At 36.8% G+C, this 17,585-nt stretch overlaps 1 protein-coding gene and 1 pseudogene across 1 annotated transcript; both read right to left on the bottom strand.

Annotated features, from left to right (window-relative positions):
• Positions 1-796: 796 nt before the first annotated feature.
• Positions 797-2,043, bottom strand: LOC143615065 (F-box protein At5g07610-like). Its single transcript, XM_077088309.1, has one exon. It carries the CDS (start codon positions 2,031-2,033, stop codon positions 990-992), a length of 1,044 nt encoding a protein of 347 aa, XP_076944424.1. The 5' UTR covers positions 2,034-2,043; the 3' UTR covers positions 797-989.
• Positions 2,044-8,116: 6,073 nt separating this feature from the next.
• Positions 8,117-14,951, bottom strand: LOC143615055 (F-box protein At5g07610-like; annotated as a pseudogene).
• Positions 14,952-17,585: the final 2,634 nt, after the last annotated feature.

Here is a 17,585-nt window from a genome sequence, read left to right as displayed (position 1 = left end):
CAGTCAATATTTCTAATAAATATAAATGTTCACCTAAATAAGTTTGACCAAGACTTGATAAGAATCACAAGGATGTTCTTGCACATAAAATAAACAAAATAATTCAATCATCAAACTCAAACATCAATTTTGTAAGCGTCTGTATCGTTTAAGATTTATGTAATAGGCATAAACCGATAACCGCAAAGAAAATTAATAAAACACGCACATGCCATCAGTCAAATGCCAAGCTCTAGCTCCACATAACGAATCGGGGCAGCTTTTGAGGCCTAGGAGGAGTTGCAGAGGACCAAATGGTTTAAGGAGTAGATCACGGTCAAGTTTTTTAATTTGAATTAAATTGTCGGGTTACGCATGTTAATTTTCCGTCATTTAGTAAGTTTTTTACATTGTGCATTTTGGCAGGGACGGTATAAAACTAGCTAATATTGATAGAAATTTTTTTGACTAGGATTTTATACGAATAGCTAGAGGGGGGTACGTTTAGCCTAACCCTAAAATAAGTAATTCTTTTTTCATCAAACTCAAACATCATTTTTGTAAGCATTAATGTTGTTGGATTCAGTTTCATCTCTTACATGATGAGTTTGTGACAGTTAACGGTGAGTTCAATTTGGACTCACTTTGAACATCTTTTAATAAGACATCCGTCATTGGTTTAACGCGTCATGAAGCTTGCAATCTTTTTGTACACTTTTGGTCTCAATTAAAGAATTGCATACAATGAGATATGCTTGCTTGACAGTTGAATACAATAACTGATACAAACAAAGAACAAGAACTAAGAAAATAAAGATTAATTATGACGAGACCTGGAAGAACGATAATAACAGCTAAATGTGCTTACGATCGATGACACAGCAAAAGAACATGACCACGCGGTTCAAACAAGTTGATGAAAGAAATAACTAATTCAAATGTAAGTAATCAATATGGTGGTGATTACAACTAACTTACATATTTTAGTGAGGTAGTATCAAATAATTTTTTTAAAGGCGAGCAGAAGGAATTGAAGACAAGATCGGCATATACCGATGAGATTCACTCCATATATACATCTTCTCGCCGGGAAAACTGAATATTAGCTTAAAACTCTTGTGATGAAGATTGTACTTTATGAATTTCCCAGGTATAGATAACAGCATGAATGCATCTTCTTCTTTTTCACCTCTAACGACATCTATGACATTGAAATCATAACATGACGGATTAGTCATTTCCGGAAGCCCATCAAGCTGTACTTGATACTTGACATACCACCCCGAACGATCCCTCAACATTGCATACACAGTCAGGTGCAATTTGGATAAAGGGGCCACTACTAAATGCAGATGACCTCTAGATTCCCCAAAGTACCTTATCTCGTTGTCCACCGGGTAGTTCAACATATGCAACTTTTCAACCTCGATATTATAGGACAAGAGCTTGCCATGAGTAAGAGCCCAATGAACAACTCCATTCAAGTAAACTCCTTTTCGAATGATGCACCCGCTCGATATAGAAAAACGTTCAACTGAAAGCTTCCACTTTCCTGTATCAGACGAGTAGACATGAAGTAGAAACGCATAAGGTAACCAGCTGACGCGAACAACTTTGTAGTGAAGAAAATCTGTTTGATGAAATGCAAGGCCCATAAACATAAAGATATTCTGGTCCTTGGGGACCGATGGGATGGTTGCAATATTCTTGGTGGTGGGATTATATGCGTAATATATATGATTATGATCATCTCCACTACGGCAAAGAAGTAATCCATTACAAGATGCCTTGATGAAACCACGAAAGGATGGAGCGCTTCGGTCTTCAGAGTCAAACGGAACATATATATTGCCAGCATAAAGACCAAGAGATTTTGAAAGGTTATCATGATCATACCTGTGGGTGAAATGCCGGTGACTCAAAAGCCAACTCCAGTGTTTAGATACAGATTTGAAACGAAGGATTGATTTAACAGGAAGACGGAGAAGGATTTCGGTTAAAAGGTCATCGTTGGAACCAATAAAAGCTCCGGATTGCTGATCGGAATCCTCCATGGTTATCTTGATTTTGTCTCTTGTATTCACCATGTTTTTGGAGATCGTAGAGGACGATGTGTTGGGTTTAGGAGGCTATTCGATATATATAGTTATCGAATGAAAAAGAGAGTGGGCCTGGCCAAGTTAATAATGTTGGTATAAAGAGCTAACAATCACACAAAAGATCACAAACTATGAACACAATTGATCACAGGAAGTATTTTATAGAAATTGAGTTTTTCTGATGATTACATGCAGCCAGATGAAGGCTTATTTATAGCTGAAAAAGAACGGGAAAAACTGAACTACCCAAAGACTAGGTATAGCTGTTACAACTTATTCAAATAATAATCAAATGAAAATACTGAAAATACTGAACTGCCCCTAACTGCATGCATGAGAATAGGACTTCCTGTGACACATGGGTTTGGATTACTTTTCTACACCCTTCCTTGATCCAAAACCCATAACTCCAAGTTGTTGTCGGTAGAATGCAAACTTTTCTTTTGTGAGAATCTTGGTTAGAACATCAGCTAGTTGATCATGAGTGCTGCAGAACTGAAGATCAATCTCCTTTTGCATTACCATTTCCCTAATAAAGTGATGCCTCAGTTCAATGTGTTTGGACCTACTGTGCAACACCGGGTTTTTAGACAAGTGAATTGCCGATTTGTTGTCACAATAAATTACAGTAGGCTCTTCTTTTTTGAAACCAAGATCATTTAAGATTCTTCTTAGCCAGATTGCCTCACATGCTGCTCCTGTGGCTGATATATATTCTGCCTCCGTGTTGGACAGAGCCACAGTAGCTTGTTTCTTTGAACTCCAAGCTATTGCACCACCCCCTAAGTTGAAAACATAGGCAGACACACTCTTTCGGTCATCAACACAACCTGCCTAGTCGCTATCACTGAACCCAACCAGTTTAAGAGCTTGCGTTTTCCTGTACCATATTCCATAGTCAACCGTATTAGCAACATACCTCAACACTCTACGAGCAGCTCCAATATGGATCTTCGAAGGTTTTTGCATAAACCTGAAATCATGCTTACAGCATGAGCTAAATCTGGCCTGGAGTGTGTTAGGTAGATGAGCCCACCAACCAAACTTCGATACATTTCTTCATTGACTTTGTCAGCCCCATCATCAGAAGCCAACTTTTCATTGGTATTCAACGGAGTTATCTCAAGCTTGCCATTTGACACCTCAAATTTTTCCAGCAAAGCTCTAGCATACTTTTCTTGTGATAGGAAAATCCCTTCCTTGGTCTGAATAACCTCAAGACCCAGGAAGTATGATAGTGACCCCATATCCGTCATCTCAAAAGTTGTCTTCATGCCTTGCTTGAACTCAGAGATAAGTTGGTCACAAGAGGATGTACAGATAATGTCATCCACGTAGAGACAGACATAAATGACATTACCTGAACCATCCCTTTTCACATATAGTGTGGGCTCATTGTAGCTTCTAACGTACCCATACTCCATGAAATACCCATCAATTTTTGCATACCAAGCTCTGGGAGCTTGTTTTAGACCATATAGGGCTTTACGAAGCTTGTATACTTTATCTTCTTTCCCTGGTATCACAAATCCTTGTGGCTGCTCTAGATAGATTTCTTCATTTAAGTCGCCGTTTAGAAAGGCTGACTTGACATCCAGCTGGTGGATTGGCCAAGTCATGTGAGCAGCTATACCCAGAAGAAGTCGGATTGTTTCAAATCGAGCAACGGGAGCAAACGTTTCCTGGTAATCAATCCCAGGTTGTTGAGAATAGCCTTTCGCCACAAGTCTGGCTTTGTGTTTTACTCCTTTCCCGTCGACAGATGATTTGAGCTTGAACAACCATTTTTCACCAACAAGATTCTTTCCAGGAGGGAGAGACACCAATTCCCAAGTATTGTTTCTTGTAATTGCATCTAGTTCAGCTTTCATGGCCTTTTGCCACTCCTGAGATTTAATTGCTTCATGGAAGGTGGTAGGACTTAGAGTACTTAAAGCAAATTGACAAGCATTTAAGTCTCCATCACCATCAGATGATAGACCTTCCCCTTCCCCTCCCCTGAAACATAGTCTTCTAGCCATGTGGGTTTCTTGGGTTGTCTTCTAGTGGGGTCGACACTTTGAGAAGTTGTGGAAAAAATTGATGGTTGAGGTATGGGTGAGTAGGAATTAGGATCATGTGATATAGGTGTAGTAGGTGGTACTATTTGAGGTGAGTTATGACATGTGGGTGAGGAAAAAGAAGATATTTTATCAATTGTTTGGGTAATGGGAGTACAAGAAGACCCTTGTTGGGGGGACATTACTTTCTTGACTTTCTTGAGTAGTCACATCACCAGGAAAAGGATCCACATGTATACTTTTTTTCATTTTTACCCCATACCCACTTGGACTCTTCAAGGAACACAACATCCCTTTTTATAGAGAATTTTTTTGTTTTGGGATTGTACAGTCGGTAGCCTTTGGTCAGATTGGAATATCCTATAAAGATACACCTTTCTGATTTGTCGTCAAGCTTTCTTCTTAATTGGCCAGGTACCAACCCATAAGCTACACACCCAAACACTTTCATATGAGAGACAACTGGTTTCTTCCCAGACCAAGCTTCAAGTGGGGTTTGGTTTACTAGTGCCTTTGTAGGAGATCGATTGAGCGTATACACAGCAGTCGAGACTGCTTCAGCCCACAAAAAACTTGGTAACCCACGTTCATACAGCATGCTACGAGCCAGGTTCATGACGGTTCTATTCTTTCTTTCGACCACCCCATTGTGTTGAGGTGTATAAGCTACAGTGAGCTCACGTTTGATTCCTTCTTGATCACAGAACCTGTTAAATTCGTTTGAACAGAATTCCCCACCACGATCCGATCTTAAAATTTTGATCGAATTGTCACTTTCTCGTTCAACCATAGCTTTAAACAGTTTAAACTTTGAAAAAACTTCATTTTTGTTAGTAACAAAGTATACCCAGCACATTCGTGTTAGATCATCAATAAAGAGGAGGTAATATAAACTGTTACCTAAGCTCGGTGTTTGCATGGGTCCACATAGATCGGTGTGGATCAATTCCAGCCTCGACTTTGCGCGTGTATTTGTGCCTTTGAATGGAAGTCTTGCCTGCTTGCATGTGATACACGACTCACATATGAAGTTTTGATTGATTCTTGGAAGACCTTGCACCATGTTGTGGTCATATAGTTGCTTCATCCCTCCAAAATGAAGGTGGCCAAAACGATAGTGCCATTTGAGTGCTTCAGCATCGTTACGAACAGCAGGTGAGTTTTGGATGGTAAGCATGCAGGAGGTATCTACCATGAACATGTTGTTGTTGGCAACAGGAGCTCGAATTACCCTCTTCTTGGTAGACTTGTTACGTACCGAACAAAACCCATCATCAAATAACACCGAGTACCCTTTTCTCATAAACTGACCAACACTAAGAAGGTTTACTCAAACGAAGGTACATAGTAAACATTCTCCAGTACTTTAAAGTCATCCCCTTGTGTGAACATAATCACTGTGCCCTTACCTTCAACCTTCAAGGGTTTTTTATCTCCCAATTTCACAGTGCTTTTGAATGATTCATTCATTTCGATAAAGCTTTCAAGATTACTGGTCATGTGATTAGAGGCACCTGAGTCCATGAACAGATCTGCTCCTTTTTATCATTCTGGTTTGTGCTTACCATCAACAAGTGGTGTTCTTCTTCTTCATTGGTCTCTTCCTTTTGGTCAGTTTATGCAACATTGACTTGAGGTTCATCATTGTACCAACAATCTTTTTTAAAGTGACCGAATTTTTTACATACAAAACACTGGGGAACCTTGCTTTTGTCAAAGTTATTCCTCCCTCGGCCACCATTTTTTCCACTTGGAGACCCACGTCCACGACCTCTCCAAGAATTTCTATTTTGTTCTTGCACAACCGGCAGTGCTTGCTCATCAGACCTTTCAACCCCTTTGCTCGGTTTACCCAGCGATAGCCGGAAGTTAATTCTCTCCTCCTGAGATTGCAGCAACCCCATCAACTTCACCGGAGTTACCTCAGCCAACTCGAACGTGACTTCAATAGAGGGAATCACATAATCAAATCTAGGAGAGAGACTCCTAAGAATCTTCTCCACAATTTTTTGATCAGTGAGTTCTTCTTCAAACGATCTCTGCTGCCCCACGTTGTTCATAACACGTGAAAAATAGTCACCAACAGCCTCATCTTCATTCATGCTCAGGTTTCCAAAGACACGACGTAAACCTTGGATTTTGATGGACTGTACCTGGGAGTCCCCTTGGAACTCAACATGAAGGATCTCCTAAGTTTCTTTGGAGGTTTTAGCAGCAGCAATTCTTGAGAACAAGCTATCATGAATACTTTGCTGGATGATAGTCAGAGCCTGGGCATCTCGTTTTTTTTGTTCTCTCAGATCGGATCCATCTGCAGCAGCCGTGACACCAAGATAAATGACGTCCCAAAGTTCCTTCGAACGAAGTATAGTCTTCATTCGAAGGCTCCAATGCTCGTAACCATCACCCTTAAAGACAGGGATGACGGCAGCACCAGTAGTACCAACGGAAGAAGTGTAGTCGGCCATTTTTAAGGTTTGAGTAATGAGGAAGGCGATTTGAGTTGAGTGCGGTGAGAGAGCTGTGCTCTGATACCACAAATGTTGGTATAAAGAGCTAACAATCACACGAAAGATCACAAACTATGAACACAATTGATCACAGGAAGTATTTAATAGAAATGGTGTTTTTCTGATGATTACACGCAGCTAGATGAAGGCTTATTTATAGCTGAAAAAGAACGGGAAAAACTGAACTACCCAAAGACTAGGTACAACTAACAAACTAGCTGTTACAACTTATTCAAATAATAATCAAACGAAAATACTGAAAATACTGAACTGCCCCTAACTGCATGCATGAGAATAGGACTTCCTGTGACATGGATTTGGATTACTTTTCTACAAAAAAAAGCCTCAAAACTTCTAGCTTGTTAAAGAAAAAAATATTTAAAGGATCATGTCATTTTATTATTATATTTTTGGTTCCTTGTTTATCAGGAGCACATTATTTCGTTTCCATATTTCCTTGTATTTATTTACTATTACACGGAAAAGATCCAATACAATAATACCTTAACGTATAATAGGTACGCGAATCCCTTTTTTTCACGAAATCGATCAACGAAATCACATCCCAACATCTCGGAATCGTCAATACATATCCAATTAATCATTGGTTCACAAAAAAGAAAACAATTTTGGATGGTTAATCGATCAATTTTTTTTACCTTTTTTCACGAAAACCGTTTTTGAGTGTTTTAGTTTTTTGGCTGAGCGTTTTAAGGTTTTGGTTGAGCGTTTTTGAGCGTTTTAGTATTTTTGCCTTTGAGCGTCTCGCGTACCTATCGTACGTTAAGACATTATTGTACAATATCTCGACTCTACTATTATATATCTCGCCGGCTCCCTTTATAATCAATCAATTATTAAACAATAAATAAAATAGAATATGAATGTTAAAATAACACATCATAAACTTTGTAGCCGAACTGAACCGTTGACACTGACCATTCATAGTTAGTGGAATCAGATAAACCATTGTTTGTGTTCTTGAACAGTTAACGAACAAGTTTACCTTAACGAACTAAGTGTTTGTGAATTGTTCACTTGTCCAATAAAAGCTTAACGGACGAACATGGACAATGGCATGTTCGGTTCGGTTTGTTCACAAGCTATTTATACAGATTTTAGGTTTTTGAGAATGAATTGGTGATTTGCTAACCAATGGATCGGGTATTAACAATAGGTTGTTAAGGTACAGCATTTATACCTCTTTAGATCATGAATGGTAGAAAGTTGTCCTGTATGGTAAGCTTGCTTATATGTTGTTTCAAAAGGAGATTGATATGATTGCATTAAGGATCATAACATGTTATGATTCATTTGAATTTGATATCTTCTTTAGATGGATTTCAATAACATAATATAACAATGCGTTTAATATCTCTTTTGTTACAACTAAGTTTATTTAATTATTCAATACCCGCCATCAAACTTAACATTATAGGAACAAAGTACAAGCAAAGCGAATCGTCTTTTAGAAATAAGTTATGGTTTCGTTATAGCGATGAACGTTTGTGTATCCTTCAGAGAAGTGATGAGATTGAATATCTGTTTAAAACTCTTGTCATGAACATTGTACCTTATCAACTTCCCGGGATTCTCACAACCATGAATGTATCTTCTTCCTTTTCACCTCTAACCACATCAAAGACATCGAATTGATAATAATAGGGACTCGATGGAGGCAAGTAGCTATGCATAATCTCCGGGAAGGCACTTGGAAGCTCATCAAGCTGTACTTGAAACTTAACAAACCACCCCGAATGATCATTCAACATCTCATACACATTCAGATGTAAACGGTTTTCACGACTAACGCTGTCTACTAAATGCAAATGACCTCTAGATTCCCCAAAGTACATTGGTATTGCTCCGTTGTAATAGCCCCCAGAAGACTCCACCTGAACCGGCAATGGCAACGTTTGCAACTTTTCATCCTCAATTTTAAAGTACAAGTGACTGCGAGATGCGGGAGCCCAGTGCATTGCTCCATTCCAAAAGACTCCATAACTAAAATAAGTATAATAGTTATCAGAGAAAGATTCACTACAAATCTTCCATTTCCCAGTATCGGATGAGTATAATTGAATCTGAAACAACTCCCCATTAACCTCCGCATTACGAATACAAACAACTTTGTAGTGAACACAGCTTGTTTGATGATATGCTAGACCCATGAAACGAATAGTTCTACGAACATTCCGACCTCCTGGGACCGAAGGGATGAGTGCAAATTACTTGGTGGTGGGATTGAATACATAATATCTACGAGTACGTTGGTTTCCTTGATCGCTACAACAAAGTAGCAACACGTTACAAGATTGCACGATTCTGATACCGCAAGGATCAAAGCAGAAATCAAGAGAAAATTGAAACATCTATGAAATTGAACTTTTCCCGAACTATCGAACTGACCCGAACCTCAAACCGACCCAGATTTTTTGTACCCAACTCTATGAAATTGAAACATCTAAAAGTAGTGCACCACCCAAAAAAAATTCCTGAATCCGTCACTGAATGTGCAAATGTATTTGTCGGCAAAGGCAACGTTTTCATCTGTTCAACCTCGAAGTTAAAGTACAAGAGATTGTGATCACAAAGAGCCCAATGAACGGCTCCATTCCAGTAATCTCCAACAATAGAGAAGCGATCATCTGTATACAACGATTCGATTGAAATCTTCCATTTCCCGGTATTAGATGAGTAGACATGGATTTGATACGTCTTTTTCGCATATAAACAACGAACACAAACAACTTTGTAGTCAACACAATCAGTTTGATGAAATGCGAGACTCATTGATAAAATTATTTCACAAACATCATGGCCTCCGAGAACCGGTGGAATGGGTGCGGATTGCTTGGTGGTGGGATTAAATACATAATATTTAAGAGACCCTTTGTCATTGAGATGGCGGCAAAGAAGCAATCCATTGCAAGAATGCACGATTTTGGTACGAAAACGAAGATCAAAGTATAAATCGAGACTACGAAAAGGAGGAGTGCTTGTGTTTTTACATCAAACGGAACAAATACATTGCCAAAAAAAATACCAGGGGATTTAGAAAGGTTATTATTATTACTAGCATAAGTGCCCGCGCGTTGCTGCGGGTTCACGCAAGTTATCCCTTCGTATTGGTTTGTAGTGTGCGTTGTTGTATGTGCAAATGGTTTGTTGGATTCTTTTGTACGGGGTGGACACTAAAATATCGTATTCACGTATATCTATTGGATGCATCGTGTGTTGTGAAATATTTGTTAATAAAGTAGGTTTATGGGTTTTGTGATTTTTAACAAACACGTAAACAATTTATGAATCTTGATTAAAACAGAAAAAATGTCAAAACCCATAGTACATCAGTAACTCATAAACTGTACGCCTTGAACCTCACAAATGAGCATGGCTTATTTCTTGAGCTACACCCCAATATGTTGTTTTACCAATGCAAAAACGAGTCGGTTTCATTTTTGAGATGGGTTAAAAAAAATTATTCAGCTCTGTGTATACTGAAGTTTTTAACATCTGTATCTTGTGCTCAAATATAGTACTACCGAAATGAATTAACTTAATAGCACTGTTTTTGGCAAAATCTTGAAGCAAGAACCTTCTTTCTAGATCTTGAAAGAAACTGCCTGTGTATAGAAGAATATAAAGAATCAAATAATAAAAACATAACATGTCCGTGTATAGAAAAATATATTTTGAAATATGCTTACACCGAGCTCGAACTTAAAAAACGGTGCATCAGCCGAGCTTGAGCTCTTGAATAACTTTAAACGAACCAACTCGAGCCTAGTTAAGCTAGGGCCCCAAGTCCGTAAGATGATGCAAAAACATATCTATAGTTTCTAACTCTAGTCATAAGTTTTTATAAAGTTAAGATCTTTTGCGTAAATTAACCTCATGAGTACACCAAGCATCCACCAAGCCCAACATACGACCGTTTTCCTATTCTAATCAATTTGAGCCCATCTCTCGTACTAACAAGTAACAACTAATCATTTAGATCTTTATAATTCATCAAACAAACTCTTTGCATAAAAGCAACATGAGTACCATCTGATCTGAAGTAACACTAAAGAACTTGGCTAATCACTTTATCTTTCTGTAGATATTTACAAAGGAGCTGCTTACAATGAATCTTACAATTAAGGCAGTCGAGCTTAAAGGAAAGGTTGTTTACTTTTATGTGAGTGGCTCCTAGTAAAACTTAATGAATTGCTAACAAAGTATATTATTAATTTTAAAAATCTAAAAAGTTTAAAACTAAAGAAAAAAGATATATACTTTGAAAATATATAAAACAAATCAAGCAGTTTAGGTGAGATAAGAAAGTAAGAAACTATGTAAGTAGCTGTTTAGGATATGTAATCAAAATTCAGAATCTAGCACATGTAATTAAAATCAATGTAACTTTGACGGTACATGCACTTTTCAATAATGTAAAATAAATCCTGTATCTACACTAACAAACAAACAAAATAATAAAACTGTTGCCCAACTTGGTTGATAACCCAATTAGATAAACCATGTGTTAACTTTTTTGAATAATCTAAACATGAAAGAACTACAATTCCTTGATCTTGACGACAATATACTATTGATTTCTCTACTTTTATGAGCTTGGGCTTGAAATAAAGTTTGTTTCGTTAACGGGCCTAAGCTCAAGGCTTGTATGGAAAGCTCGTTGAGCCATAAAGAGCATAGATAAATTAAAAAAAGTAGAATTGTAAATTCCAAAAAATAGAATTGTAAATTTAAAAAACTAAAAGACAGAGTCTATTTTTTATATATTACTATATCATAATAACAAAATACGTTAACTAAATTACATACAAACAATACTAATCGATGTTAAACGACTTGCATGGTTGTGTTATTTAGACTATGTGTTGTGGAGAGGTTTTGATGCCCCTACCACGTAGAAAACGGGGTAGTGCCTATTTGAAGTTTAAAGCCCCATAGTTATAATATGCGGGCGTGTATGAGTGTGAATGAGAGAGAGAGAGAGAGCAGTCATCGCCAACAAACATCCCCCCTTTACAGCCCATTATCCGGACAGCAGCCCACTCCCTTGGTGTCCCCTATACTGCCCCGGCACGGTGTTTCACCCCATACTGCCCCTTCACCGTAACATTTACCCCCTATTAGCAACTAAATAGTAGTCCTTTCTTAAGGCATAATACGCCAAATCTAGAGCAATAATACTGCCACAATAGGAATTTGCAAAATATATATTACACCTGAAAAAACTAATAATTTCTTTAGTTTACAAAAATGTTTAAACTTGAGAAAAAAAACACTTAATACTTGTAAAAGAATTTAATAGCAACTAATTACATCCCATGTTATACCCAAATTACCCCAAAACCTTCATCGCTCTGAAAACAGCACCATCATTGGCAAGCGCTTGATCAAACTGCCAAACTACTAATATTTTTAAACACTCTACTTGTAGCTACCATACGATATATATACATGTCGCCTAAAATATGAAATAAAAGGCTAAACTAAAACGCCTCAACATAGTAACAAAGTGAAAAATAGCCCCTCACTCTTTATTTAACATCAGAATTTAATAAAGTGAAATATATAATTCTACATGTTAATTCAAGAAATCGCTTTCAACAAAATCAGCTAATTACACATCATTGTTTTATTCTCCAACATGACCCGCGCTCGTTGCACGACATGAGCTTATCGGGAGGCCTGTTTTCACCGTAAGGGTGTGCCTGTAAACAATCACTAAACATCATATATTCATTCATACTACTGAATTAAATGCATTTGAAAATAGACGCGTCATAAACGTAACCATATAAATATGACCTCAGATGAACAACGAATTCATACTGTATATTAACAAAGGCATAACAAAACAAAGCAAACTGATTAGACCAGAAGACACTAACAAAGAGGTTTGATCAAGTTTAAAGTGAAACATCCAACTTTGTACATCGAAAGAAATATTACCATGTATTGTGTAACATCCAATTCTGAACAATCGGGCTCATATTTTCTATTTTAAAAATGAAAATTCCAATTCTGAAAATATTACCATTTATTGTATACTAAATCAAGAATTCCAGTATGAAGCTATGAAAGACTACTAAAACAATAATTATTTCAAAGTATTTGATTAAAAAATTCCTAGAAATAATCAATAATCAGCATAGCAATCAAGTAATGTGACAATAACTGTTTCCAAATCAGTTTCTAAAGATTTTGATCAAACCATCATACCGGCATTGTGACCCTCATCTCAAAAACAAATTTGAACAAATAAACATAAAATAAAAATAATTAACAAATAGAAAAAAGATCCCATTTTTATTAATAAATCAATATACCCAAATCATAAACTCATCTGTGACATGATCCAAAAAGAATAATGAAGCTGCATGTATGACAAGAGCACACTCAATTAGCAAAATCAAGATTAAAATTGCAAGATGTAATTTTCCTAATATAATCCAAATTAAAAAGGTTGTTTAGCATCATGAAATTAAACACAAATCAATTGATTATTCTATGCTCATGTTGTGATCAGCAGATAGTTGCTACGCCATCAACCTCGTAACATGAGCAGGAACATTATCATCCATTCATTCAATATTATCTGTCATTTCAACATTGCCGTCAACGAATTTTCAACCAACTAACGAATCATAGAAGCGCATCTTTTGGGTTATCACTAACAAATCATAAAAATACAAAAACCAATTGTTCAGCCAATTGCTTCCAGAGAATGTGTACATACGAATATATGAAAAAAAATATATCTGGAACACTTACTTCCATTGAAGGAACTGAGAGGCGATGGGGAATTGTGAGGGCAAACATCGGCCATACTTATAGCATTGATTGCAACCTTTGATTGCACAAGATTGAGGGGTTTTGATTTTGTATTGCAATTGAAGGGAATGAATGGGAACTGGAGAGACCGAATTGAAGGAATAATTGATTGAAACTGATGGATTGAAGATGAAATCTATACCCAGTCACCGACTGGTTTTGAATTGCGAAATCAATATGGCATCCAATAGGAGCCCTAAACCTTCAATTGTCTTTGAACGGTTGCATTCAATATAGTATTAATGTTTTGAATAGCAAAATCAATATGGTATTCAATAGGACCCTAAACCTTCATTTCTGTACGAACGCTTGCATGATCGGCATTCAATTCACTATAGCATACTAATATTCCAATTTTGTCCTTAAATCCTTGCATTAGAAAATTGCACCGAACGCCTTTAAAAACGAATCGAGGGATTGCCAAATTACTTTTTCTGTCAAATTGTGAAATGTCGTTTCCGTCCTCGTCCTCTAATTATGAAATTACATTAACTGCCCATAACTCGTGCTTAATAATATAACTGCTTCGTTTCGATTATCGATGGCTTTAATCACTTCAATTATGGCATTCAACTGAAGGATCAGTCCATTGTTGGCGGGTGAATCTCAATCGTCCAACAATATAATATAGAAATAATAATAATACAAGTTTCAGTACATGAACTTTACTATCTGTGCATTATTATTATTATCATTATTATTATATGTATATAATTAAATGTATGTTAAAAACTTTTTGCATGCCCCAAAGGATGCAAGAGTAAATACACAAAACATGATGCTTCAAAAACTTGTACAAGACGCTTGAAGCACGAAATGATGAAATGGCAAATTACTTTTATGCCCTATTATGAAATGTCCGTTTTGTCCTCGCCATCTAATTGTGAAATTACCATGGATGCCCATCACTCTTCCTTTATATATAATATAGATATAGATTATTATTATCATACCGGCGGGTGAAGTATCTTTTACTCAAAAGTACTTGCCAGTGTTTAGATATGGTTTTGAAACGAAGGATGGAGGTGACAGGGAGGCGGATAAGAATTTCGGTTAAAAGGTCATCATTAGAACCAATAAAAGCCCCGGATTGCTGACTGGAATCATCCATGGAAGCTTGCGAGACGCAGGTTTTATTAATTCTGCCTCTTGTATTCACCAGTTTTTGGAGTGAATTTGAGAGTTAGCCTAGAAGACAATGTGTTGTTGTTTTAGGGTTTGGGAGGCCAAAACTAAATATATATGGATCGAATGAAGAGGAACCAGTTGAAGACTTGAAGGGCCTCAAAACGTTAAACTAAATATAAAAGTAACATATTTGGGTTGGGTTGGGTTTTCTGTTTGTAATAAGTTTTGTCAAGAGTAACTTTTTGTTAAGTTTGGATGGAATGGCTAAATCACCCTTGCAATTTTTTTAAAGGACCATTTATATAATTACCTAATTTTAAAGACTACATGTGTAATATATTAAGGTTGTGTTTGTTTTTGCTTATAAAGTCTGCAAGGAGCCTATGTCTGCGGGCGCGCAAACATAAGCTCTTGAAAACTGTTTGTTTTTTAAAAAAATCTGAAAACTGTTTTTATGGTTTTAAAAAATAAGCTAATATCACAATATTCACACTTCTTAGCATCATACCAACACCCAATATCCAACACCACCACCACCCACCGTCCCCCACCACCACCATCATCCACCGTCCGCTGTCACCACCCACCACCACCACTCACCGGACGCCGCCGCCACCACCACCACCACCCACTGTCCATCACCACCACCACCACCCACCGGACGCCGCCACCACCACCCACCGCCGTCCATTACCACCACCCCCGTCGCCCACAACCACCGTCCACTACCACCACTGTCCACCACCACCCACCCACCGTCCCACGGTCCGTCGCTACTACCATCCACCACCGGTTATTTTAGCAATTTACAAACGTTAAATGACTTTTATCTTCTGTAATATATATATGATATGTAACCAATTTTCAGCTTATGCAGATGATATCCAATTTATAAAACAAACAAACTTTTAGACCACATCTTAGTTGCAGACATTAAATCAGATGAAATCATATTGCAGACAATTTTTGTCTTCAAAAACAAACAACACCTAACTTAAATAAGTCTGACACGTATCAGAAATATGTCGTAGTCCATGTTTATCCAGCAACCAACAAATCGTTTGCCGTGTAGGTATTAATATGCTAAGGTGCTAAGTCATCAACACGTGTCATACGCCTATCAGTCGTTATCTACCACACCACAACACTTGGTTGATTGCTTTGGCGGGTTAACAAACCCGGCCATAGCGGTCTAACGAAGCCATAATTTACAAATCTACATTTTAAACTTTGTACTTTGATTAAATTACTATTTTGTTCTTGAACTTTTAAAGTTGACATATTTGGCAAGAAATTTCCTAGATGTTACAAGACCCGCATAGATAGCGAAGGCTTGTGGGGACTTGAATGTTTCTTCTTAACAAAGCTACACGTGTGGGAATTTTCTCTAGTACCACCCGCAAATTGAACACACATAATTTAATAGACATCCAATTATTCCATTTCTCTGGTCGATTTCGTGATAAATGGATTTCACTATGAATCCGTTTTCTTCATCTTATATTTTTTAATACTTTATTATATTCTTAAAAGTAGTATTAACTTGAGAGATTTGTTTGATTTAAGTTATAGTTTCTTTAGTTATAAACTAAAGTATAGTCTTTGTTATTCATATTTGTAAATTAATGATGCTAGACTTGCTATTGATATGATTAATTAGACTCAAACTAGTTCGCAATATATGTTATTAACTATTTTAATCAAATACGCAAAGATAATTGTGATTGCACCATTCTTTATTAGGTTTTATAAAGTTAATCTACCATGTATGAGTAATTGGAAATAGGAGTGACCACTATTAGAGAGGTTTGGGTTGTAGCTGGCTTTTGTGAATGCGGTCGAGTGACTCGAATGAAATAAACACCATCAAATCACCTTATGTATTGTATGAAATGTGTTATAAGGTGGGAAACCGAACTTCTCGAGATGCATAGTGAAACAAAATTAAAGAGCAAGCGAACTCTTGCTAATAACATGTTATGAAACAAGCTTAATAGCACAACAAATATGGATATAGAGAGAATATTAATATATTATATCATTGACAGGTGTATTTTGAAAGGAGATACAAGGGATATTTATATGAGTATGAAACCTAATCATTCCAAGCTCCAATAACTATTAAGATACGATAAGTTGTAAGTCAAATGTATCTCTAATAGAGTCCATCTATGCAATAATTGATCTCCTGATGTTTTATGGTTCAAGGCCAATTTGTTTGTCTAAGTGAACGGACTTTGTCCTATGTTTTGGTATTTAAAACCCAATTTTATTGGTTTTAGACTTTTAGATATTTGATTGTCTTAAATGCAGATTGGTTTTATGAATTTCATAACAAGTCTAGTCATCATTTTGTGACATCATTTGACATATTTTATGCCTAAAACTTGTTCCATCTCAAAAGAAGTCGATTTTGATAGAGTGAAATTGTAAACCATCAAGAATCATTGATGTGTGGAAAAAACCGGAAGGAACTCACCAACATTGATTATGTTTGTTACAACTATGTTAAATTAAATGGCTGCCTTGTTTGTTGGGTAATTTATAGCGTGGTTTAACAAAGAGATTATGAAGACGTCTAACACAAAACATGGCACTAACTCGGCTCACATCAACGCACAGATACGGTTACTAGTAAAGTTTAAATGCAAAGAATGCCGCACCAAAATTGTGGCAACCGTAACCAAATGTTTTGTAAAAACCATAAGAAAACCACGAATGTTGATTTAGTGTTGTTGCTTTTGATTTGTAATTTATATGATTATCTTTAGACGAACTAACATATTTTAATTAGCAAGTATCAAGGTATTTTATTGCCCAAAAGTTTCGAGAAAGAAGACAATGTTGCAATATAACGATGAAGTGTCAACCTCCATCTTACTTGTCATTAGGGAAACTCAGTATCTGCACAAAACTCTTGCGATGAATTCTCAACACCAGGAATGTATCTTCTTCCTTTT

Source organism: Bidens hawaiensis, unplaced genomic scaffold (genome assembly GCF_021521415.1).
Source record: "Bidens hawaiensis isolate Kalapana, Puna unplaced genomic scaffold, B.hawaiensis_p1.1 tig00041779_1, whole genome shotgun sequence".
In the NCBI taxonomy this organism is placed as follows: Eukaryota; Viridiplantae; Streptophyta; class Magnoliopsida; order Asterales; family Asteraceae; genus Bidens; species Bidens hawaiensis.
Note: the sequence above shows the minus strand (reverse complement) of the source record. Positions and strands in the feature narration are given on the sequence as shown.